The following is a 25,936-nucleotide window of genomic DNA, read 5'->3' as shown; positions in this document are numbered from 1 at the left end:
CCAGTTATAACCTATGCAACTTCAGTTGCTTTACACCCAAGCCCTGTAATTTCAGATTATTTCTTCTTAACTATACTTGATACTGACTCCAAAACTTTACCAATACCATGCATTTATTGACAGAATTAATGTTCAACATTTTCAGTGCCATCTGAAAATATCAACAGAGCAAAATGAAAATGTGAAAGGTAGCATGTGTTAGCATACTTGTATTAACTTCATCCAGGTACCAGGGTCAGCCAAAACTGAACATGCTAGCTTTTAGCATGTGTTACCAGCCAAAATACCTAGCCCAGATCACTGAAGAGTTTGTATTCTAGTTGCCAGCACATAGTAATGCCTATGCTGCTGTCTCTTCACTGCTATTGTTATAATGCTGGCTCAATTACGCTGTCATGGTTGTATTAGCACATACCACAATCACACCTTCATTTGTTGTGTATGCTTTCATGAAGGGTTTAGGCAAGGAGTGAAATTCTGGTCTCCTTAAAACTCATGGGAGTAGAGAGAATGGGCCCATCAGGATTCAATGAAGCCAGAATATTACCGATTAATAAAGATACTTTCAAATCACCTTCTAAACCTCTAAAGTGTTTGTTGGTTTTATGGTCATTTAGTTATGTTAACACGTGGTTTGTAAAACCTTTTTTCAGTATGTTGTTGAATCTCAGCTTCAACTACATGGACTTGATGTGGAAAAATGCATGCTCATGATACAGCCCCGAGAGGTTAGTCAGAAATATAAATATAAGTCTTCTCTCCTTGATAATACTGATTTATGTAGAAGTGTTTAAAGAGAGGTGATATCTTCTTCCAAGACCTCTACAGAAGTGGTGCTCAAACTCTGGCCTTATGGGCTGGAGGCAGCCCATGAAGCCATGTCACCTGGCCCATAGGTCTCCCCACAGGTCCAGAAATTTGGAAGAATGGGAGTGGTGGTTCACCTGCTGTCAAAATGTTGGACTCGGGGGGAGCCCTGCAGGTTGGATAACATGGCCCTTTCTTGGTGCACAAGGCGAGCATGCAACTGTGTCCTGTGCTCAGATCAGGCCCACAGACTAACTTCATACCCCTAACCCACCTCTCCCCACTCCACCCCATGGGCCAACCCTGTGCCACTCATCCCGCCTTCAGGGCCAAAAGCTTGGGCACCACTACTCCAAAGCACGTTACCCCTCATTATATACCTGCCTCTCCTTCTAGATTTAATGTCTCTTATGTACCTAGAGTTAGACAAGCTTACAAATTGCTACTAATTGTCTGTTCTGTGTCCTGCAAATATTTCTCTTATTTTAAGGTCAGATATTACCCTTGGCATCTGGCTTAAATTTATGGACTTTTCTTGTAAGAAGAAAAGTCTTTACAGGAGAGTTGTTTATCATATATTTTCTGATTGCTATAACACAGTAGGCTCCACAGAGAATACAAAAGACTGCAGTTCACTGGTATATAATTCAGAAGCATCAGCATATGTCTTCCTCATAGTTTCCTGGCTTAAAACACTGCAATAAAGGCGACATTCTGTGTCTTTATTATCAGAACCTAAGGAAAAGGTCTGCTTTGAGAAATATATAATTCAGATCAATTTGAAAGATTGCATTACCTTACTTTCTCAACATTAAGAACTTTGCCACCTGACTATAAAACTGATGATGACCTTTTGATTTTAAAAACTGAGTCATCCTGTGAGGGGAGAGTCTACTTCTGAATCCTTGATAGATGTTCAAAGATTGTTGAGATAATAGCAGTTACTTCAAATTCAACAAATCTTACCCAAGCTTTTTTGCAGCAGCAAGACTAATTTCATTCTGAGTTTTCACTGCCTAATTGATCCCTGGGTGATGGTGTGTTTTGTATGATCCCTTGCTAGGAAGAAGTGTGGGAGGAGGTGTAGTTATGCTGTAGAGAAACAAAACTGAGATTTTTTTTGTTGACATTTCTCTATATTTAATGACCTTAAGGTTTCAGATTTTTTATACTTTTGATGATGAGAGATTTATTTTGTAAAAAATATATAAATATGGCAGATTTTTGTAACAGCATCCTATGGGATATGGAGTGCATCTGAAAAGTAAGAAGTTAGATTGATAGACAGCTTTTAAGTCTCGTGGGTGTCACAAATTTCAAATGCCACATAAAAATCATTATATATGCTGTTTGCACCAGGATATTTTATACTGTAAATTAAAACTGTCTGAAAAATTAAGGAGAGTGAAGCAGGCTAGAAAATGAAGTGAATGGGCTTTTTAAAGACTCTGCCACCTTCAAAATAATTTTGCTAATGATTTTTTTCCTTTTCTTTTTTCCAATAACCTACTCAAAGGCTACTCCGTGGCTTTACCTTTGTAGATCATTACGATGCCAGGGATGCCAGAGATTCACTCTTGATCTCCCTGTGCAAGCAGCACGGCACATAGTAAAATATAGATTACGAAATAAGAAATGACAGTTTCATTACTGCCAGGGTTGATGTAAAATATGTGCTTTAACTATATTTTAGGGGGAGGAGACCTTGAGAATTGAAGATATCCTTGCTGTAATTGAGAAGGAAGGGGAATCTGTTGCTGTAATTCTGTTCAGTGGTGTGCAGTACTATACAGGACAGCTGTTCGACATCCCCAGAATAACAAAGGCTGGTCAAGAAAAGGTAGAATTGTTCCAAGTTGTTTTTTTTTCCTCTAACACTAGTTTTAAAGATTTTTTTTTTAAAGTTAACTGATATCTTTTCTGTGGAACTGTACTGAACAGTTACGAAACCTTATAGGATTCTAATAAAAACTAAATAGTATTCCATACAAATTTCTCTAGAGATCTATAGAATGTCATAAAGAATTATCCCTGATATAGACATTTTATTTGTTGGCTTTAAAAAAACTCTATAGAAAGGGTATTCACATGTACTGGATTCTACAAATTTCTTCTTTCAGACTCTGGATTGAAGGGGTACAGTAAAGAGGGAAGCCATGCCCCCAACATCTATTTAAAACCTACAACCTTTTCGTTAGATTTTTTTATTAAAGCAGTATTTTGTGCTGCTCTCTCCTCTCACCCCTTTACTGGCAGCTGCTATCACCGCGTTTTGCCTCCAGTCAGCAGGGCAGGTGAGTTCCCTATGGAGCTGACAGCATTCTGACTCAGCTAATCAGTTAACAGGAGACAGGCAGGATACAGAGTACATCACCTTCACAAGATGACTAGTTTTCAATGACTCAGTCCAGGGAAGTTGCAGCCAGTGTACTAGAGACTTACTCTTTAAATGTGTGTTAGTGCATTCTTTTAACCATCTTGATTGCCTCAGGAATCGAGGAGAAGATAGAGTTTTAATTAAATGTTCTTATCAGTAGGAGATCAGTAGACTTTCCAGAGGGGCATCCTTTTATTGGACATACTTTATCTGACCTACGATTAAAATACTCAAGGAACTGACATACTTAAAGTTACAGACATCTAGCTGGTTTGTGGAAGAGCTAATGCTCTAACCCTTTAGGGACTGTGCTCCTGATTCACATGAGGAATCGGGCTACCTTTTGCTCCTGTTGATCTTGGCACAGGAAAGTTTTTATTCTGGAGGCAAGGGAGGAAATTTTAGTGTCAGAAAGCAGCAAGAACTTGGGAAACCAATGGAGATCTAGAAGTTAGTTGCAATGAGAGCACTCAGTGGCCAATATCTGTCATGCCAGTTTGCCTGGGATGGCTAAAAACTTTTCTGCCTTCTCCTTTGTAGTGAAACTGTGAGGGAAAAGTGATCGTTAGCAATTCTGACAGGTGCAGAGATCCACACATTATATTTCCTTGCATCAGCTCGGGTAAATTTACATCTGTGTGCTTTAGATCCATATAGCTCTAGCTATGATACTTTTATAGCATTTTCTTTTGAGGAGTATCACATCCCTTGTTAATGCAAATAAAGGTGAAGCTACATGTTATACTTAGACCATACTACATGTGTGGATTGTTACTTGGTGTTTAATGTGAACTGTGGCACATTAAGAGTTAATACTGTTAATACACAGCTCTGACTTGCCACTAGAAGGCTGCAAAGAGGGGCATAACTAAGAGCCAGGATACCTGAGCTCCATCATTGTTTGGGTGATCAGGGGGTATGGAGGCTGGAAGCAATGCAACCTGGGATGCTGGAGGATTGCCAATTTAATTTCTGTGGGGAAGACTGAAGTTATCTTGGCACGAGTTAGGTAGCATGGCCCAGAATTAACCCCTGCCCAAAGTACCCTTTTAACTGCTTGTAATATGACCTAAATGTAGCACGTAACTGCACCCTTGAACTGAACCTCATAGCATTGCCCTCTGATTACAGGGATGACAAAAGCTGATGTGCCCAGATACTACTGTACTTTGTTTCTTTATAAAAGAGGCTGTTGTTCTATTGGAGCTGGAAATAAATGTAGGCATGAAGTAACACATGATGGATTAAAGTTAAAGATAAGCCTGTACAAGAAAGAAGTGATACCAAGAAGAGCTTGTTGATTCAATCTCCACCCTCTGAGGGCATCAGCCCTATAGCATTTAGCAGCCAAATGAGTAATGAAAGACTTGAAGTATCTCATCAGGCTGCACTTTCCCATGTTGCCCCCTCCAGTTCTTAATCTTAGTCTTTCAGATTCTCATTGCCCGGCTATCTTAAAGATCACATATCCTTCCCAATTTGTTCAGAATGATGAAATGTGGTAGTTCAGAATGAAAATCTTAAAAACAAGACAGAACATTATTGAAAGAAGGCTGTAATATTTGGAATACTGTGTAAAAAGAAAGACTGGAATAAGCCCTAATCAAATCATGTTCAAAGCAAAATGCAAGACTGACCATATTGGTGAGCATGACAAATGATCCCACACTACTTGGTGAATAGAAAGTAAAGTACGGAAAAAAAGTAGAAAAGGATAAAAGGAAATGAAGAAGAGACAGGGAGGAAAAAAGGAAATGTAAAAAACCCCCAAACACTGAATAGTACTGTCAAATAATATGGCAGAGGAAAAAGTCTTACATATAATGGCTTTACAATGCTCAATCCTTATAGCTTAGAGCAGTCTTATCAATGTTTAGTTACAGATCTGAAAGGTCAGAAAGTCCTGCAAAAAGTATTTTAAGAAGCCTAAGGCTACTTATTTACAGCTTTAAGTTCCTGATTTCCTTTTGAATTTTTAAGTCACTTTCCTAAGTTTGGTGCTAAGTTGAGATTCCTTCCAGAGTGCAAGTTCTGTGCAGACAGCTTCATTAAATCATTAAATATTAAATGAACTAAATTAAGTTTGAAAAATTACCTCAGGCTATTTTTCCATCTTGGGTCTCTCAAATCAATCAAAATTACTACATATTGTGAGAGATTCTTATCAGCAGGGCACAGGCTGAGTGGTGTCTTGCTCTAGTTCCTGTCTGAATTTATGCCCTTGTTTTTTTTTATAAGGGAACCCTATAGTTGTTTGTACCAGTGAAGAAATGCCCAACTTGAAGGAGAGTAACCTCTTAAATTGACTTTTTTTAATCAAGCTACAGTAGAAAATTCTTCCTGTGGATTGCTACATCTTGTATGTAGAGTATTTTAATCTCTCAAGTCCCAGTAGGAAGTACTTTAAGATCCTTCATCTTCATTTCTTTTCCTGTCTCTGCTTCTAAAATGTCCCAGCCTTGCTTGTGTGAAGCTGTCATCTCTCTCTCTCCCCAAATGTCATTGTCCATGCTGAGCTGCTACCTGCTGGTTATCAGCAGCTACTCAGACATTTCCCAATGATGACTTTCAGAGGTTAACATAAAGAGGTGGCGGCAAGGGGGGGAAGGGAAGCACAGGTTCTTCTTTGCCAAAATCAGATGGAGATTTCCCCATTGTCTCTCTAGCTTGAGGGAACAACACTCCCATATAACTTCCCTTTTTACATGGCTGGTGCAGTGCAAATTGTTTCAGAAATGTGTGCATCTTGACACTTACAGCAGAATTCTGTTTCACTTGGGGCATGTAAATGGCATTTCTACAGTCACGTAACTGCACTTTTTGGCACTTACACACAGTTGGCAATTGAGCTCTGAGCATGCAAGCCCACTGAGCCTGCTGAGAAAAGCTGAGACTTGGCCAGCCAAGTTTGTGGCAGCATGTGCTCACTCAAGTATGCACATAAGGCAGGGTACATAGAGTCATAGAATAATAGAAAGTTTAGGATTGGAAGGGACCTCAGGAGGCTCATATTCAGCTTATTGTCCACTGCAACCCACAGGGTTTTTTTCTGCAGGGCTGCTGCCCAGCCAGTCAGCCCTCAGCCTGTACCAGTGCATGGCATTGTTCCATCCTAAGTGCAGGACTTTGCACTTGTCCTTCTTGAACCTCGTGAGATTTCTTTTGGCCCAATCCTCCAGTTTGTCAAGGTCACTCTAAACCCTAACCCTACTCTCCAGCATATCTACTACTCCCCCGAGCTTGGTGTCATCTGCCAACTTGCTGATGGTGCCGACTATGCTAACTTCCAGGTTGTTGATGAAGACATTGAACAAAACTGTCCCCAGGACCAACCCCTGGACACTTCACTTAATACTGGCTTCCATCTAGATGTCAAGCCATTGATTACTACTCTCTGAGCCTGATGCTCTAGCAATGTTTCTATCCACTTTACAGTCCATTCATCCAGCCTATACTTCCTTAGTTTGCCTGGGAGAATGTGGTGGGAAACGGTATTAAAAGCCTTGCTGAAATCAAGGTACACCACACCCACCAGTCTCTCTGCATCTGCAGAGACAATCATCTCATCATAGAAGGCACTCAGGTTGGTCAGGTATGATTTGTCCCTGGTGAATCCATGCTGACTCTTCCTAATCACCTTCTTCTCCTCCAAGTGCTTAGAAATGGGTTTCTTGAGGATCAGTGATTTTTCCAAGTACTGAGTTGAGGCTGACTGGTCTGCAGTTCCCTGGATCCTTCTTCTTCCCTTTTTTTAAATATGGGCACTTCCCTTTTCCAGTCATCTGGGATCTCTCCTGATTGCTGTGAGTTTTCAAAGATGATGGCCAGAAGCTCTTCAATCTCATTAGGTGACTCCCTCAGCACCCTCAGGTGCATCCCATCTGGACCCATGGAATTGTACACGTCCAGCTTTTCTAAACAGTCCCTAAACTGTTATTTCACCACTGCTGGCTGCTCACCTCCTCCCCAGCTTGCTTCCTGGTGCAGTAGTCTGGGAACTGACTTTGCCTGTGAAGACTGAGGCAAAGAAGGCATTGAGCACATTAGTCTTTTCTGCCTCCGTCACAAGGATACCTCCCCAATTCAGTAAGGGACAACACTTTCTCTGATCTTTGTCTTACTACAAACATACTTGTAGAAATCTTTCTTGTTACCCTTCAGGTCCCTTGCTAGCTGCAAGTCCAGTTGCACTTTGGCCTTCCTGGCATCATCCCTGGATGCCTGAGCAATGCTCTTAAATTCTTCCCTAGTTTTGTCCAAGTTTCCACTTCTTATACACTTCCTTTTTGTGATTTAGTTTACTGATGAGTTATCTGCTAAGCCAAGCTGGTCTTCTGCCATACTTGCTTGTCTTCCTGCACATTGGGATGGTTTGTTCTTGCACTCTCAGTAAGGCTTCTTTGAAGTACAGCCAGCTCTGCTGGACTCCTCTCCCCCTCAGACTGGCTTCTAAGAGGATCCTTCCCATGAGTTCCCTGAGTGAGTCAGTCTGCTTTTATGAAGTCCAAGGTCCTTACTCTGCTACTCTCCTTCCTTCCTTTCCTCAGGATCCTGAATTCAATCATCTCGTGGTCACTGCTGTCCAAACTGCCATCCACTACTACATTCCCCACCAATTCTTCCCTGTTTGTACATCCCAATATTGTATCTAGGGAAAAATCCATTAACTAGTGGGTGTTTAGATGTTGGACAAGGGCCATCACATTTTTTACACAATAAGTTTTGTGAGGAGGACATTTCCACCTGGGAGCAAGACACCCAGAGAGTGTTTGGATTTGCTTCTCCTTCCGAACAGGGTGCTCTAGCTACCAGGCCATACGTTGTTGGCATTATTTAGAATGTGTGAAATTTTGGCAGCCGTTCAATTTTAGAGGTGTTTCGCCTTGTTTTGGTGCCCAAAACACCAAATCCAAAATGAAACGGAAGGCTCCAAAACATCTTTGAAATTAAACAAAACCATCTGAAGCATTCTGGAAATGTTTTGGAGTGCTTCAGAGGCGCCCCCTGGGAATAGTCCAGCACAGCCCCATGGCCGTCCTTTTAAAGAGCTGGGAGGCTGGGGCTGGCCAGGGCAGGCATGAGGTCTTCTCCCATGGCTCCCCCCACTAGGGCAGAGACAGGCACAGCTAGAGGAGCTGCAAGAGAAGTCCCTATGGCTGCCCTGCCTGGCCCCATCCCCCACCCGACCCTAGCTTCCTGGCACTTAGGAAAAAAAAGCCCCGCACTCACTGGCTGCAGCAGCAGTGATCAGGGCCTGTGAGAGCTTGTGGCAGAGCCACCCCATGCAGTGCAGGGCATTCCCCCATCTGGCACCCCTGTAGCAACTGCCCCATGGCTCATGCGCAGTGTGGCTCAGCAGGGCGCTGCATGCTGTTTAGGCGCTGGAGCACCTGAGGCTGAGTGGTGCCAGGCTCTGGGTGACAGGTGGAGCTGCCCCAGCTCCCAGACAGCGCGCGCACCTGCCCAGAGGCCCTGATCACCACTAGTACAGCTAGTGAGTGAGGGGCTTTATTTCTTTTTTTTTAAGTGCCAGGAGGGGGATGGGGCCAGGCAGGGCAGCCATGGGGGCTTTTTCTGCAGCTCCCCCAGCCTGGGGAGAGGCAGACACAGCCAGAGGAGCTTTGGGAGAACCTGCAGCTGTTCAGCTGTGTCTGCCTCTCCCTGGCCAATCCAAGTCTCCGAAACAGCGTCGAAACTCTGAAACAAACTCGGCCAAATTGAAACAGAATAGTGATTCGAAACACCGAAACAAATCACTGTCCTCCTAAAAGGCCGAATCCAAAACTGAAACAAAACATAGCTGTTTTGCACAGCCGTACTCTCCATCCTTCCTTTTGAAACTGACACATTGCACCCTGTAGTTACTATTCATTAGCATCCGTTTCACTAAGCCACCCACATGCTGGCTTGGTCTTCTTTCTGCATACTTATATCTCCTTCCCTTAGGTGCCTAGGTGACCAGGTTCAAGAGGAGGAGTTAGAAGGATTCTGAATAATGCCTAGTCCATAGCCTGATGGTTAGAATGCTTTGCTGGCAGCCAGGAGACAGAGTTTTAAAAGTCCTCTGGATGAGGGGTTGTGTTTCCACTTCTCTGGATACACAGTTGCCTAACCAGTAAGTAGCTGGGCTAAAACATGGTAGGGTTCTTCTCCATTTCACTTCAAGAAATTATGTATGCAAGATGATCCTATTCGTCTGCAGAGTAAAACAAAATCCTAAACTGTGTGTAAGTGACAAAAACGGCTGCTTTGTGTGTGCCATTTAGGCATGTAAAGTGAAACAGGCTTTTTATAGAACTAAGTGCCACAGAGCACCTCCTGACACAGACCTGATGCCTATTTCGGAGGTGCAGCAAGGGGATTTCTCAAGATCATGAAAGATGTCTGTTAGTATTGATTTCATATTTTCAGTCTCGTTAGTGTTCCTCTGGTGAAAAAAAATCTGCCTTTCCATTGCCTAAAGTGTCTTATCCTGCCTTCAAGATGTATCTTCAAGAGGAGACTGGATGGTCACCTTGCTGGGGTCACCTGACCCCAGTTGATTTTTCTGCCTAGTGCAGGGGCACTGGACCCAATGATTTTGCAAGGTCCCTTCCAGAATCTATGAATCCACCTCTATTTAGTTGATCTAATAAAAGATATTACATTTACACAATGAACCTTGCCTGCCTATTGTCCTACCTCTGTGAACTTCTTATTCATTATAATGTAGCAGACACAATACAAACATTTTTGTTCTCTGCTTATTTGATTTGAAATGTGCTCTTGATTGAAAGTTGTTATATTCATTATGGATAGGTGAACCAGTTCAGTTAAGTATAGCTTAACTCAAACATGGTATTTTTAATGTACTTTTGCTAACATGGTGTCGGCCATCGGTTAGCTTCTTCTGAGACTAGACATATTGAAATGTCACAGGAAAAGTTATTTCCAGAATATAGAAATTGATGGAATTGATGAGATTCTCATGGATAGTGCTTAGAAGAACTTTAGCTCATGGTCTGTGTACATGGGGACACTCAAGAAAGTTAAAGTAGAATCAACCAAAGCTGTGAAGAAGTTAATGTACAGGTGTTAAGGTGTATTAAACACAGTGGGAATACTTTCTTTCAGAAGCAGAGTTTGCCATAGCTTAATCCTCAGAAGTAAGGCCACTACTTCAGAGTGAATGGGTTCCCACTGGGATTTAATGCAATTTAACTTCTGTGCATTAACTTCACAGCTTCAGTTGATTTGTCTTTACTTTCCTTTTTGTCCCTGTGTAGACAAAGCTTTCAGGATACTAGGGCCAGAACATTTATCAGAACCAAATTTGAGCTCTGAACCTTGTTGCATGTTGCCCATCATTAATATTTATATCAGCCAAAAGATAAGGTCCTGGGAGTTCATCACTTTCCTTTGGGATAACTTTGTAGTCTGACAACTTCATTTGCAGCTTCATTAGAATTAGCATGTCAGGCTTTTTATAAATGCTGTTTCATTTGAATAGATAGGTAGTTTATAGAGGGGATTAAATATACTAAAGTATTGTTTTAATAATTTAGCTGAGGCTTCTTTTGTGAAACAGACAGCAGAGAAGATTATAAAAATCCCTTTGTTTTATTATGGGGCTTAGATGTATTGGAGTCTTGTGTTCTCACTCTCATTCCTACCATGCTGCTTTCAAGCAAGCTGCTTGTGGTTTTTTAAAGTAAAATGCAAAACAACATTTAATTTGTAGTCCGTGCACAAAATGCAGTATCATCTCTCTCCACTTTAATAAATGGCGTAGCATTGTGGTACAATTTTATATAATGCTGTTAATTTAAAAAATGCTGCCATCTAGTGGATATTTTGTGTGTAAAATGTAACTAGTTTATGTCTCTTCAGCCATTACACACTCTTTCAGTTTTCTAGGCAAATTGTAATCATTAACATCATATAACTTTTTCATGGAATAGAATAAGACATACTTACGGGAAGAAGTACAACAGGTTTTAAAATTCAGAATATTGTATGTGATCCTACTTCATTTGTTTCAAAACTCTAAAACATATTTCCAGAAGTGCTACATTCCCATAACTACAAAATCAAGGACAGTTTCAAGTGTTTAGTACCTCCAAAAAAGAGCTTAGTATACAAATAATAAAAAACAGTTATCAAGATAATTATTTATTATCTATACATAATCTATGCCTTTTCCACAGATTATGAGCCTTGTAGTATCTAAACTATCTAATGCAGTCCATTAAACCAGAGTGTCCAAATTATATGAGAATGTCCTTAAACAGCAACTAATAAAATAATTCACGGTTTATATATGTGCGTGACCCAGGAAACTTGTCTGCATTGATAAATCAAACAAAGGTGGCTTTAATGGCTGTGCTGTATAGAGGGTAGGTATGCTAGCTATAAGGTTGCTTTTTTGCAGTCATTCTATGTTTTTTATCTTTTGGGGAAATTTATCACAGATCTTTCTTTCCTTTAGGGTTGCCTTGTTGCCTTTGACCTGGCACATGCTGTTGGTAATGTAGAACTTCATTTACATGACTGGGGAGTAGATTTTGCCTGTTGGTGTTCCTACAAGGTAAGCATTGCTCTAGTGTTTGAGAATCATTCAGTTACGGGCAGACAGGTTCAGAATAGGACCCAAACTTTGCCACTTTAGTCCAAATACCCAAACTTGTTGACTTCAGAGCATTCAATAAAGAACCTCTTATTCTAAAGGATTTTGCTGAGATACTGAATGGGTAGTTGTCTAGATGAGCTGTATGAATATGTTGTTGAGAGAATGAGTGGATAGTTGTGGTTGGCTGGATGAGCTACATGAGTATTTTGTTGAGAGATGCTTAAGCTTGACATTTTAGGATTTCCAACTCTTAGACCTGTATTTTTTAAGCATTTGTATAAATACACATAACTCGGACAAAATGCTTTTAAGATGAAACTTCTTCTTCCCTCACTTGTCCTATCTACCTGTCTGCTTTTCCAGATCCTGGCTCTCCTAGATCTTAGATCTTCATCATCATGATTTGACAGAGGTTTTTACAGCCAGGTGCCCTTCCTGACACTAACCTTCCTTTATCCAGATTTGGGATGGGCATTGGATGGGTAGAATTGCTTTTAAGATTAAAATGAAGAAACAATTTTTTTAAAAATATTTTGCCCTGGAGAGATAATAGGCAAGGCCAGAGCCTCAACTAAAAGCCTACTGAAATATAAAATCGTTGGTTTTATAGAGTATGGAAGGTAGGGGAGGTGGAAATAATGAGAACAAAGTATACACATGTTAATTTATTCTTCACAGTATTTAAATTCTGGAGCAGGAGGCCTGGCAGGTGCCTATATTCACAGGAAACATTCCCAGACTGTAAAACCAGCGTAAGTATCCCTGCTTGTTCAAGAAACTCCACAGAGGTGCTATAAAATTTAAATAGAAAACACTTTTCTCTTTCTGTTAAAGTCTGTTACTTTGTGGTAATGCTGTTTGACAGGCCAAAGAGAGAACATTGAAGGCTGGATAAAGTTTGAGAGGATTGGGTCTAAGCCCCCAAAAGGACTACAGTTCAGGTTTAATAGCACTCTAACATTACTAAGCTGCTGCTTTTAGCCTCAGATTCTAGAAATCTCCTCATCTTATTGTCTTTGGTAAAGGAAATAAGAGAAGTAGCCTAATCTGGGTGAGACTCTCAAAAACATGCGCTGATACCTCTTAATTAAAGGGTTCCTCTCAAGTTTTCATGTGTATTTGAAATGGAAGAGTCCTTAAGGATGGGTTAGAACTAGAGATGTATATCTGAAGATGTGTTGTCCACAAATTTGGAAGCAATCAGATGCAAGATTGCAGTTTACCCCATCTCTTTTGCATAAACAAAGGTACTTGTTGTATATCAACACATTGTGCTTCAGTGATAGCTAACTTTCTTATTTTCACTCTTGGAAATAAATGGATAAAACAGAGTGTTTAAAAGAATGTACCTAGAACCTGCAGGGTTTTTTTTCTTAAAGGGATAGGAATAGAACTGTGTGCATCTCCACAATTTTGCTTCTCAGAAGTTTATGAGATTTTTTTTTTTCCATTTTGGTTTTCAGCCCTTGATTTTTATTGTTAATAATGATATTTTTGGTAGAATTTGGAATATTAGTCCAACTTACCACATTTCAAATATTAGAAGGGTGCTAAAGATAGGTTGAATTTACAGGCTCCATTCAGAAATATTTCTTCATGGAAATAATCTCATTGAAATGAATAGGGTTACTTAATTAGAGACTCCAAAGATAAGAACTTTTTCCTGGCATAAGCTCCACATATGCAAATCACAAGGCCTGCTGGGAGCCCCATTGGTGGCAAAGAAGTATTAGGGTTTTATCCTCTCAGTATCTATAATAAAACATAAAATCAAGAAGAAGAATCATATGGACTTTCATGACAATATCTCTTAATTGGGAATTGTTTAACTGTCTTATTGTGACCCAAATTGTATTGTTCTGAGAAAGAGCAAACCCAGGGAGTGAGGTGTTATGGTCACTCCCCTCTTTGCCATTGGTTCACCACAGAACTCCAGTGGGTCAGCTACAGATGATGAGCTCAATTGATAGCAAAGATAAGGAAGGAGTTGAACAGCCTAAGATAATGGCAGAAGGAATTTCTTAGAGAATCTAGGTGTGCTTAATTTGGTAGAGCTAGGTAGGGTGTACCGCAGGGTACTCAAGGAATTGACTGAAGAAATTTCAGATCCAAGTTCTCTTTGAGAACCTGTAGAGGTAGTGTGAAAACTCAGGTGATTGGAAAAAGGCAAATATAATGGGCATCTTTAAGTAAGGGAAGAAGAAGGAGCCACAGATGTGGTGGTCTGACCTCAATACCTGGAAAGATCATGGAGTAGAAATCTGTTGTGAAGCACCTAGAAAAGAACAAGATGATAAAAAACAGCCGCTATGGATTCACAAAGAGCAAATCATGTCCAACCAACCTGATTTCCTTCTATGATAAGGTGACGGGCTCTGTACATGTGAGGAGGGAGAGCAATAGATATGCTATAACTTTACTTTAGCAAGGGTATATGTTGTAGCCATATTGGTCCAAGAACATAGGCAGATAAGATTCTTTGAGTAAATCTGATATCGCTTATTAAACCAACTAAAAGAGTTGGAAAAATTCTTCTTTGCAAGCTTTCTGACACTGTCTCCCACTAAAAATAAGTTAATTCTTATTAACAAGCTAAGGAAATATGGACTAGCTGAAAATATGGTAAGGTAGTTGGATCATCATGCTCAGCAAGTAGTCATCAAATGGCTTAATGTCTAACTAGGAGGAGATACCATGTGAGGTTCCCCAGGGGTTTCTCCTGGATCCAGTATTGTTTAATACCTTCATTAGTGATTTAGATGGTGGTACTGAGCACATAAATAACAAATTTGTGGATAACACCAAAGTGGTTGGAATTGCAGATTTTCTGGAGGACTGGGCTAGGATCCAGAATGCCCTTGATAGACTGGGAAAACTGTCTTCAGTCAACCAGCTGATAGTCAACAAAGTCCTGCACCTAGGATGGACTAAGAGTATGCATAGATACAGAGTAACCACTGGTTAGTTTGCAGTACTGCAGAGAAGGACCTGGGGGTTACTGATGGATAACTTGAATTGTGCTGTTGTTACAGAAAAGGCCAACAGCATACTGGGACCTCTTAAAAACACTCAGTTTCTTCTGGGAGAGTTGCTGCTCTCCCAGGAGAAACAATGAGTGTGCACATATTCGGGCTTTTTCTGCCAAAATAAAAATGGCTGCTCCAGGAGAAAAATAACCTGGGAAAAGCTAGGGTTAAATCATTCTTGGGAAAGTTTATCCTGTGAGAGTAAATGCCCATACAACTCACCCTTTCAGGGAAGTCCTCCAGTATTCCACTCTTGCTCCTCCACTCTTTCTTGGATACTACTTTGTCCCAGGGAGACAACTAGAAAACAAGGCTTATCTGCAGAACCGGAGGAGAAACGTACGCCGCCGCCAAAAGGTTCCACGCAGCGTGTCAGCCGCATGTTTATGCAGGTGCATCCAATCAGTGACGTCAGGGAAGGACGCCAGCCAGGAAAGTTAAAAGAGGCAGCTGCAGTGGCGGAAGCGGCAGACAGCCCCAGGATTGGGCAATTGGGAGCTCCTCCAGCAGAGGGGCAGAGAGCTCCAGAGGAGCAGCTGCCAGCTCCTCAAAGAGAAAAAGCGGTGGCGGCAGCTGATGACATGGCTCCAAGGGAACAGAGGCTAACAGCATGGCTGGAGATGGCGCCGGACCAAAGACGAGCAGGGAGCATGGCCACGGAGGGACTGACAGGGCATGAACCCGAAGACAGCTGGACCCACAGGTGGAGTGCCAGGGTGGTGGTATAGAGACACAGTGACCCCAAGGGGGAAGAAGACCTGGGAGGGCTCAGAGAGAGAGTGATCAGGGCAGAATTACTGCCGGACCACCAGGCTAGGAAATTGGAGGGGTCCAAGGGAGACTAGGGGCCAGGGGCTGCACAGAAGGACTGGAGAGGTCCAGATAGGATCCTCAGCTAGCAAAAGGGCCGGGTAGCGAGGCTTTAAGTTTGGTCACAGTATTTTGTTTGGTCTTATATCGGATGCCCTAGCTAGGATAGCTGAGGGAGTGTTTCATACAAATAGGCCCTAGGGGCTGTGAGTGGTCCAAGCCTGTGCTGCCACCCTATACTGGGTCAAACAGGGAAAAGGAAAGTGGGAATAACACCCCACCACCAAGGAATCAGGCCCACAGAAGAAGAACGCACTTGAGGGGGCATGCGGCCGGGGTGCAGGGGTGGCGGAGCCCCGAGATGTGACCGCCGAGGAACCTGGGCCACAAAGCGTGCTGCAACCCGGCCTTGACACTGAAAAACATCAAGTCGTGGTGGGTGAGAACAAGGTCGGGGCCCCGAGCAAAAGATCACTTCTCCGATACCGCAGTGGTCCCAAGAGGATAGTGACATCTGCCTACAGGACTAGAACTACCTGAGAAAGGGGGATTGCAACCCGGCGGTCACATACTTCAATTAAGCTGGGAACAGAACACATCCCTTTTACAATCCCAGATTTTGCTTCAGGGAGACACAGTCTGACTCTTAGCAGTACAGGTTAGCTAACTGCCAGCCCTGTGCACTGCTGCCATCTCTCTCCAGGCAGACTGAGAGAGCCTAAAGAGCATGCTGATATGTGTGCATAAAAGCCCGCTGGCTGTGCAGTGTTAGCACTGCACAGGGACTCAGCATTTGAACGTTTGTTCAGGCATCTGCAGGTAAGTTTTTCTACCAGAATAAACCCATGAAAATTCTTCTATGTTATTTGGATGTATGTAGCCAGCCAGGAGTGTATCAACAGGAGTATAACCTGTAAAGTGTCAAGGGAAGTGATTATTAACAAGCTATTATTGACTAGTGTCTAGTTTTAGGTTCCACACAGAACGATGTAGACGTATTGGAATGAGTCCACAGGAGAGCAACAATCATTAGAGACCTTGGAAGCATGACTTATAAGGAAAGGCTCAAAGAGCTAGAGTTATTTAATGTGAAAGGAGGATTTGGTAACAGTCTTCATATACCTGAAGGGTAGTTATACAGAGGATGAAGATGGACTTTTATCTATGGCCACAGGGGACAAGACTATAAACAATGGCCTCAAGCTGCAGCAAGGAAGTTTAAATTGAAGATTAGGAAGAACTGTTTGACTATGAGGGTAGCCAACATTGCAGGTTAGACAGACACTTGGCTGGGATGGTTTAGTCCTGCATGATCCTGCTTTGCACAGAGGGCTAGGCTAGATGACCTTGCCAGGTCCTACTTTCTTATGATCTTAGGAAATTTTTTTACTAATATTAAATTTTCAGTTTCACTATTTGAGAATTTCAATAAAATCTGAAAAGCTTAGGAATTCTAGTCAGGGGCCTTGTGCTAGGTGTAACAAAACGCAGATATAGTCTATATCTCACTACTTAGTTGAAGTGCAACTTCAGACAAAAGTCAGTTAAATTAATTTTATGCGAAACAGGTAACTGAGAAATTTGTAAATGATGATAATTTTAAACCCCATTAACACATACCCATGCAGATCCAAAATACTTCTCCTTGGAGGCTGCTTTCAGTTATATATGCAATACAACCAAAAAGGGAATGCTTATAATTTTAAAAGTAAGTGGGTTGCAACCATGCCTAAAAGACACTTTAATGTAAAGGGAATACTTTTTCAATTTTCTTTTAAAATTAGATTTTTTTTAAAAACATCATATAAGTCTCTGGTTAGTGAACAAAATCAAAGGCAGTTTCTACTCTGTGTCTAATAGCTCTTTAATAGTGGCATGTTTTCATTAAAATTATATCCACATTTAAAGCCAAGAAGCATTACATGAAGATCTGTGTTCTCAAAGACTTTATAATCCATGAAAAGCTGTGCTATGAGGTTGGCTGCATAAGAAGAAATACCTATTTAAAAATGTTTTATATCTACTGTCATACATATTAAGAACAGTAGGATTAAGATTTTTAATGCATCAACAAATGTAAACACTTCTTTCCAGCTGTAATGCTTGGAGATATCGCTGGTACATACTTTTATTTTATCTGGAACAAGGCAAACTAAATCAAGTTTCAGAGAGAAATGATATTACAGTAACCAATTGCATTGCATTATGTGCAACTCCTAGACTGTCTAGACTCCTAATAGATAACACAATAATGCTGATTGAGAAGATTTCCAAGAGCTAATCGCCTACAACCAAGAACTTATTATTGGACTTACATTTGTGAACTAACTTGATCCTCCCAAATTTGGTTTGTTTGAGGAAAAACATCAATATGCTGCTCCTAAGTTCTTCCATCAAAGTAGCTTCCTCCCCGTTTCTGTTTCCATCTTTTCTTTCCTTTTTTAAAATCCTTACTACAATTGTTTATAATTGCCTGTAGCTTCCTCTCTCAGTTCTTTGTCCTTTGTTCTCTTCCCTTACTCAGTAAAGTAACTCATCTGTTCCACAGGGTATTCTTTCTCTCTATGGTTTCCAAATAACCTTTCAGGGTGGCAATAGACAAACAAACAAGCTCCCTGGTCCCTGACTCACCTCTGCATCTTTCCATCTTTCTAGGCCTGTTAACCTTTTAATATCCTTCATGGTACAGTCTTGTTTTACTATTTGGCTAAGTACAAACAGTCAAAAAGCCTGAGGCAGAATCCGGCCAACCTTCTCAGGTTTCTCTAAGCTGCTAAGATTGAATTAAGAGGAAATGTTTGCCCTTTGGGAGGTGTGGGGGAAGGCAGAAAAATGCCAGCACTGGCCAAGCCAGAAGGTGAGGGGCACTCATGTATGCCTCTTGAGGGAAGCTGAGCCCAATTGAGTAGGGCCATCCCTGATTGTCTGTCAGGCACATGCCCCCAATACCCCTGCTGTCACTCCAGACCCTACCCCTGCATCAGCCTTAGGCTTCCAGAGCTGGTTACCATCTAGTTCCCAGAGGTAGGCAGGCACGGAGGGATAGAGCCCTGCCCCCAGATGCATAGCACAGAGGGGTCCCCTGCAGTGGGGGCTCCTCCCCCTGCACCCAGCTTTCCCCCCAAAAAGTCTAGCTGGGTGATCAACCTCATGCCACATGTGTCCCCTCAGTCATGGAGGAGTGGCTGGGGGGGGAAGCAGAGCCCCTTGCCAAGCCCCCCCCCAGCTGCGGTCTGCACCATGAAGGTGGTCCCCCAAGGTGTGGGCTTTTCTCTCCACTTCTGGGCTTTCCCCCCAACAGCTTGGCTTCATGTTCACCCTATCCCCACCCCTGTACCATGCCCAATCATGGGGGGTGGGGGGAAGCTGGGCTACATGGGGGAAAAGTTGCTGCTGTTGGGGGCCCCCCACACTATACAGATCCAAGCTGGGGGGTTGGGGCAGTGGACAGAGCTCTGTTCCCACCCTCACCAGTCCCCTATGTCTCCCACCAGTTGAGCTGGGGAGCACAGGCTTTGCTACCTTAGCTCTCTGACAGGCTGGGGGCAGGGCTGGCCCAGCTTGGCGAGAGCAGAGGAGCACTGGTGGAGGCTAGCTCACCCACCCTTTAGTGTGGGATAGCAGGAGCTGCAAAGCATCCTGGGATGCTGGAGGACTGCAACCTAGCTTGAGTTGGGAGGCGATCTGGAACAGAAGGTCAATAGACTGGTCCAACCTAAACTGATTCAATCTGATGCTACATCCGTTCATGTCTATCTTAAGACAGATTCTGCCATTTTGAAATCAGTCTATGTGCACTGAAGTTGTTTAACAGGTTTAGACCAGTTTTCATACACTTATACTGGTGTATGTATAATTTCTGTCCCTAGCCTTTGTGTTTCAGAGCATTCTTAGGGTCCTTTTCCAGTCAGATGCAAGCAGTGCATTCTGGGACTCTTGTCATCAACCCTGTTGGAGCTTACAAAAATATTCAAACAGGGCATGTGCCAGTTTGGTGTGGGTGGGGTGGAAAAGGGTTGGCTCTCATGCTGTGTGTCTGGGGAAATTTTCGGGAGCAAGAGAGAGGGAGTTTGTGGCAAACCATAAAATGTTTGTGGAGACCATAAAATGGGTGAGTGGGTGAAAACCAAAAGGATAAGGATTGGTATTGTTCCTCATTTTTGTAACCTTAGTGAAAACATCTAGCTGATTTTGTACTAAAGGTTAATTTAGAACCTGTTCGGTGTTACCAGTTTCCTCATACATAATTATTAAGTCGTATATTAAGTACATTTTAAAAACATGTTTTTCTGCATGACCCAGCTTGTCAGCCTGGAGCCTGATTAAGAATATAATCCTGAACCTTAACTTTCTTGTGTGGGACTGTTATACAGTATAATTATAGCTATTTTATATTTACAGGGAGTTGGAGATCACTAAATCAATTTGTTTTTGGTTAATATGGTCCAGTTAGATTGTATTTAACAGTCTCCCATGTCACCCAGGCTTTTCACGTCTCTAAATAAGGCAGTGAGATAAAAGAGAATTTGTCTATGTCAGAGTGTTCAGTTTTATAGCTGATTTAAATGCAGAGCAGTTTTCTAGTGCTGTACAATCAAATAGAGTAGAATTTAACTGCTGTTGAAGTTGCAGATTTTATGTTGTATCCAGAGTCTTCAATCGTCATCTGAATCAAGGATGACACCCAGTGGCCAGACCACTTCATTCAACTATAGAAGACTAGCATCTTTTCATTTCTTTGTCTTTCAGCTAGCACTTAAGTGGATAATTAAATTCCAATCCAGTTGATCTCCCTTTGTCATTTAAATGACTTGAAAGATTGTTTTTAACCGGTGGCCAATATTGTGCAAGCCACTTTACCTACCCATATAGACTTCTTAATTTGTCTCATCTGTCATATTTTCATCTAGTTATTGGCTAGCCAATTATTTTTACATCATAATATTTTATTGCATTGTAATATAATATGTACATTCTGGCCATCATTCTGAGATGTAGACCCAGGATGTATTCCAAGGGCCTTCGTGCCTGCAGCTAGGGAGAGACAGATCATAAAAATGACTTAAGCCCCCATATTGGAAATTTAGGCACCTAAGCTCCAAAGTGTCTAACCTCTCCTTGCTGACAGCTACTCACAGAGGTTCTTCTCCACAGGTAACTCAGTTTTACTTTAGAGTAAACCAAAAGTTCTGCTTTTGGCCATGGTACTGAGTAGCTTAATCACACCTAAGCATAATTGGGGTCCAAAAGCTAAGTATTCCTCTACCTATTTTACCAGAGAAGCTCAATCCATTTTCAGAACATGTCTAGTGGATGGGGCTTCACTCAAAATGCCATGGTAGCAGCTGCATTCTTTTAAAATAGAATTAGGCAGGAGTTGCTTAGAGCACTCACCCAGGAAATAGGATATGCTATCTTAATTCTGTCTTCTGCCTGAAGGGATTCAGGCCTCCAAAAGCATATCTTCCACTTACATGAAATAGTCACTGGATAAAAAGCAGAAGTTCTGGCAGTAGGGACAAAAACAGAGGTCTCCCCATTCCAGCTCAGAGACCTTATCACTACGTACAGAGTCAGGTTAACTCTCGTTCCCTCTTCGTTGCACTGGGGAACAGCATCTGCACGAGGGCTGGAGAATGCCTCATATTGCAGCCAGTAATTAGGACACTCTCTTGGGAGGGGAGACATGTGATTTTAATCCTGTCAGAGGAAGGAGTTGAACTTGGGTCTGCCACATCCTGAATAAGTGCTTAAACTATTAGGATATTAGATAAGAAGGAATAGCTTTCCCCTTACTTCCTTTCCCCATATCCTTTGGCAATATTTAAAAGGAAAGGCATGATTTCCCTTTAGGAAAGAAAGTTTATATGCACTGATTTTCAAGAGGAGGTGCTGGGATGTGGATCCCAATAGGATGGAGATGTTTCCCTAAGGAAAATATGTATGCCCTAGAGCAGCCAGCTTCTAGTAGCTCCCTGTGTGATGTGTTTTGGATCCATTCTTTCATGCCTAATTCTCCAGTGCATTGAGAGCATCGACACCTCACACAGGTACCTAGAAGTTAGGTATTACTAGGCTCAGCACTGCAATACCTCAGCCCATTTTAGATCTATCACCAACTTCCCTAAGTCTGTACTGTGAACCTTCTGTGTAAATAGATAAAGTTATTCAGGGAGATTTTTCAAAGACACAAACTATAACTGCCCTGTTTCCACTAAAAATCACTACAGCTACCCTTTATGCTTTGGAAAAAAATCATCCTCTAAATGTCTCTCTCAGTTTCTCTATAAAAATTAGGATAATAAAATTTACCAAACACGCTTCTTATAAGGAAACATTATTTCATGTAAAGTATCTGAGATGGAAGGGACTACAGAAGTTAAGTAGTCATATTCTAGTATCTATAGTTATAATTAAGCAGTGGTTTTAACCCTACTGTCAACTGTCATAACCTAATTTAAAAAAAATCCCAACTGGGTCCTGAGATAGGAAAAACTGTTCTTAGCTGAATAAAAAGTAAAGTGCAATTTAAAAAGATGAAAGGGAAATAAATGTATGTAAAGCAGCCAGGAGAATAATAGATAAGCCTTGGCAGAGGATTAAAGGAAAATGTACACAGTTTAGTGTTTAAAACGAAGGGATTTATCAAGTCTTAACTTTAGCACAGACTAGCAGCAGGTAGAGTTTAAAAATAAAAGGTTGTCTGATGTGGTGTTGAGATGCTGTAGGCATAAGATGCAGTTGATGTCCAAAAACCATGTCAATTTTTATTATAGAAAAAAGTACCAAAGAAAAAACAAAAAAAGCATAACTCTTTCATACTTAGCAAGCTCTAGCTGTGAAATGCTTAGGTATCTTCAAACAAGTGCTTCATAGGCAAAGGTTCGTTCCCTAGGATCACCTTTCTTTTTGACTGCATAGCTCCTATGACAACTCCACAGCACACGTTTACTCTGTTATAAAAACCGTAATCCAACATCCTTTTCCGGTATGTGAGACTATTAATTTGGTAACAGTCAGGCAGCTACCATCAAAGCTTCCTGTTTTGTTGTTGTTCCCCACCCCCACAAAGATACTGGGTACCTGCAAATGTAATGATAGACATTAGTAGCTGCAGTTGCTCAATACCTCTGAAAACCAAGCCAGTAAGGTGTCAGTTTTGCACCTGATCGTTGCACTTTCTTTTCCTTTAATTGGTAGGTGCCCTGTCTCCTTTTCTGTTTCCTCTAGGGTGGTGATTCTCAATCTGGTTGATGCAAGATCCTTTTAAGGGTCCAGTGGAGTGCTGATCAATATTAGAGCTGTTAGGTATGAAAACACCAACATATTCACAATAGGGCTGTCCAACTTGTGGCCTTGCAGCTGTATGTGGCCCTGGAGATGGGAGTTGATTTGTGGCATCTGGGCTCTCTCCCAGCTACTGTTCCCTGCCACTGTATGGCATCACATCACTCTGTATGTACCAGCAACCAGGGTTTCTAGGTTTCCCCTCCCTCCTCGGGCTTCCACTTCCTGCCCTCATCCGTAGGTATAGTGCAGTTCAGTACTCCTGTGCAACACAGTGTAGCAAGGGAGCCCATGTCTGGGGAGTTATGGGTGAGGCTGGGGCACCTGCACAGGGTATGATCCAGGGAGCTTCTGTCAGCGTAGCCCACGGGGCATGCAGCCATCAGGATGTGCAGCCTTTGGATGCTTAGAAGTTGGCTCTGATTCACAAGATATATCCAGAGATTTCAAATAGGAATCTGTAGTGTCAAAAACATTCTGTCCTGCTGTGGTCTTTCTAAGGTCCTTTGCAACAGAAGCATTGCTCTATTATTTTTCTGTAGCAAAGAAATGAGTAAAAGGAAAGAGCTGGAATTTTTTGAAGGGTGCTTTGAGTCTAAAATGGTTGAGAACCTCTACCCTAATATGGTTTTTATTGCTGCTGCTACTATACTAAATGTTACATTGTAACTATTTGGGATTGGAGCCCTCAGTTCTGAGACAAATGTGGCTGAAGTTGCTGTGAAGAATATTAGTTTTTGGAATAAAGTTTTAATTCAGTAGGAGAGCAAACTGGCTTGGAAACATGAAGTTTGCTTCATCTATGTGATGGGGCTGGGGGAAAGACTCTTGATGCTGTTGGTGCTTAGGGGAACAGGACACACAGATGGCCAGATTTTCATTGACCTTCCCTCCCTTTGAAATAAACTGGGTCTGTAGATCTCTGCTTTTTTGCCAAGGCAGAGATATGAAACATCCTTGTATGCAACTTCCAGGAAGTTATACTCTGAGAAGCAAGGTTAAAAGTTAGTGATCACTGTAAAAATATACAGGCTGCTGTTTGTATAAAGATTTGTCCATTGGTACCGGTGAACTTACACTACCGAATAACAGAGTGGTGAGCTGTTTGTGAAGTTCAATGTATATCTCCTGAGTACATAAACTATCCTAAAGTAAGGTAGAAACTAAACTGTTTCCCTGCCAAGGAGATGAAAGCAATTTAGCTCCTTAAGCTAATATAAAAAGTAAAAGATAAAATCTCCCCTGGGAAGAGACTAGGAATAAAGGCATTGGCTAATTAGATTTAATTGCATTGTCTTGGGACAAGTGATTTATTAAGCCAATCCAGATCCATGATAGGCCTACAGGGGTGTGTTCTTGGATTCACCAAGTGAATGGCAAATATACAGAAGCATTTTTTAACTTTTGGAGGGTTTTGTATGGTGGGAAAGAAAGTAGCAGGTTAAAGAATACTTGCTTAATCTGTTCCCATTTTAATTTTTTTTTCAGTCTTGTTTTATTCTGCTCTGATGCCTACAACAGTTTTCTTGTTCTTCTCTGCCCAAGCACTCTGTCCTATTTCGATACTTACCTTAAAGGGAATATCTTGTTGCAAGTTTTTACTTTTTTTCTTCTTATTTATAATTCCATCATCCTTTTGGCCCTAAAAATGTCTCTCTGTGATTTGTCATCTTTGTCTCATCTTATTTGGTTGTTATGCTCTTTGGGCCAAAGATTGTCTTTCTTTTTGTAAAGAGCTATGTACATTTACAGCAATATATACTTACAAATTTGTTGTTGTAGCTATTAAATGTATTTCTCCCCGTTAGAGTTTTGTGAAAATGATTTGTTTGTGTTTGTGCAGTTGAGATTCATATGTTGGTTAGTTTCCTGATTACATTTGCATTTTCTTTAAATACCAATCTGCAAACTGTTTGATATTTTTAAAAGCACAGTCCTGGATAAGTCGGAATCAGAAAGTCCTGATCAGAAAGTCCTGATTCCCCTTTTTTATGAACTGTCTTGGATATTGCTTTTAATCTACATACAAATATTATCTTGTAAGCAGATATTACCTTCCCTTTTATAAGTGAAAGAACAGGAAATCACAGAAAAAGTCAGTATCAGGATCAGAATAGGTACTCAGGTCTTAGCTTTCTCTCCTAAATCAATAGGATCCATTAAAGAAAATATCTAGGTTCTCCAACCCATTAGACTTCTAAAATGACAATAATATTTATTACTTAGCTATGTGTAGCTGGAGATATTTGGGGTACAGTTTTTTTTTATAATTTATGTATGATTTTAAAAAGTAAAACATTACCCAAGAAACCTGTTCTTTTACATATTAAACACCCCTGTTGTAAACGGGGTTGGGAAAAGGCAGTTCAGGACTTTTTTGTATGTTTTTTTGGTGGGGGTTTGGCTTGTTTTTACCTGGCGGAAGCTCATTTATCTGTTTCACAGGAATGGTTCAATCTTGACTAAATTTCAGGAAAATGGAGTTTCTAGCCCTTTTACCCTTTCTAGCTCCTTAGCAGTTCACTTAGCAGATTGATGTGGCCCCAAGACCTTAAAAGCCCTAAACTGAGCTGGCCCCTGAACTACAAGGCTTCATCCACATCTTACTGGGCACCTGGGGATGTTCCATCACAGGATCCCACTTCCCTTCAGCCTACGAAGTGGGAAGGCAAACAGTCAGGAGCCCAGGGATACTGGCTCTTGGTCTTCCAGAGCTTCCAGGATCGATGGCATGGAGAGGCAAACCTCCACAAAGGAGGGGCTCCATTTCCTTTCATGGAGCCTTTCAAAAAGTTTGGTTTCATTGCAGGTCAGAATTTCTAAATACCCTTGCTATTAAACAGGATTACTTTACTTTTTCCTACTCAGCTCTAATCCTGACTGAATTGCCAGATCATACGCAAAGCTGACTTCAGTGCATTCAACAGATGCAGAGAGGTAGGGACAGAGGTGGAGCAATGCTGTCTGTCCCTGCCATAAGGCAAGCTGTCTTAGAGGCCTTCTAATTCCTCTCAAGTGCAC

General features: G+C 41.5%; 1 protein-coding gene across 1 annotated transcript in view; it reads left to right on the top strand.

Moving 5' to 3' along the window:
* The window catches only part of KYNU (kynureninase), a 100,663-nt gene that overhangs the window by 47,804 nt on the left and 26,923 nt on the right, over nucleotides 1-25,936 (top strand). The window contains exons 8-11 of the mRNA XM_090045825.1: nucleotides 654-728; nucleotides 2,501-2,647; nucleotides 11,652-11,750; nucleotides 12,471-12,544. Of these exons, the coding sequence (XP_089901951.1) occupies nucleotides 654-728; nucleotides 2,501-2,647; nucleotides 11,652-11,750; nucleotides 12,471-12,544 (395 nt within the window). The remainder of the gene's footprint in view (nucleotides 1-653; nucleotides 729-2,500; nucleotides 2,648-11,651; nucleotides 11,751-12,470; nucleotides 12,545-25,936) is intronic.

This window comes from Crocodylus siamensis, chromosome 4, assembly GCF_052110815.1.
Source record: "Crocodylus siamensis isolate JL-2025a chromosome 4, ASM5211081v1, whole genome shotgun sequence".
NCBI classification, from domain to species: Eukaryota; Metazoa; Chordata; order Crocodylia; family Crocodylidae; genus Crocodylus; species Crocodylus siamensis.
The sequence above is the reverse complement of the archived record's forward strand: the minus strand, read 5'-3'. Positions and strand labels throughout refer to the sequence as shown.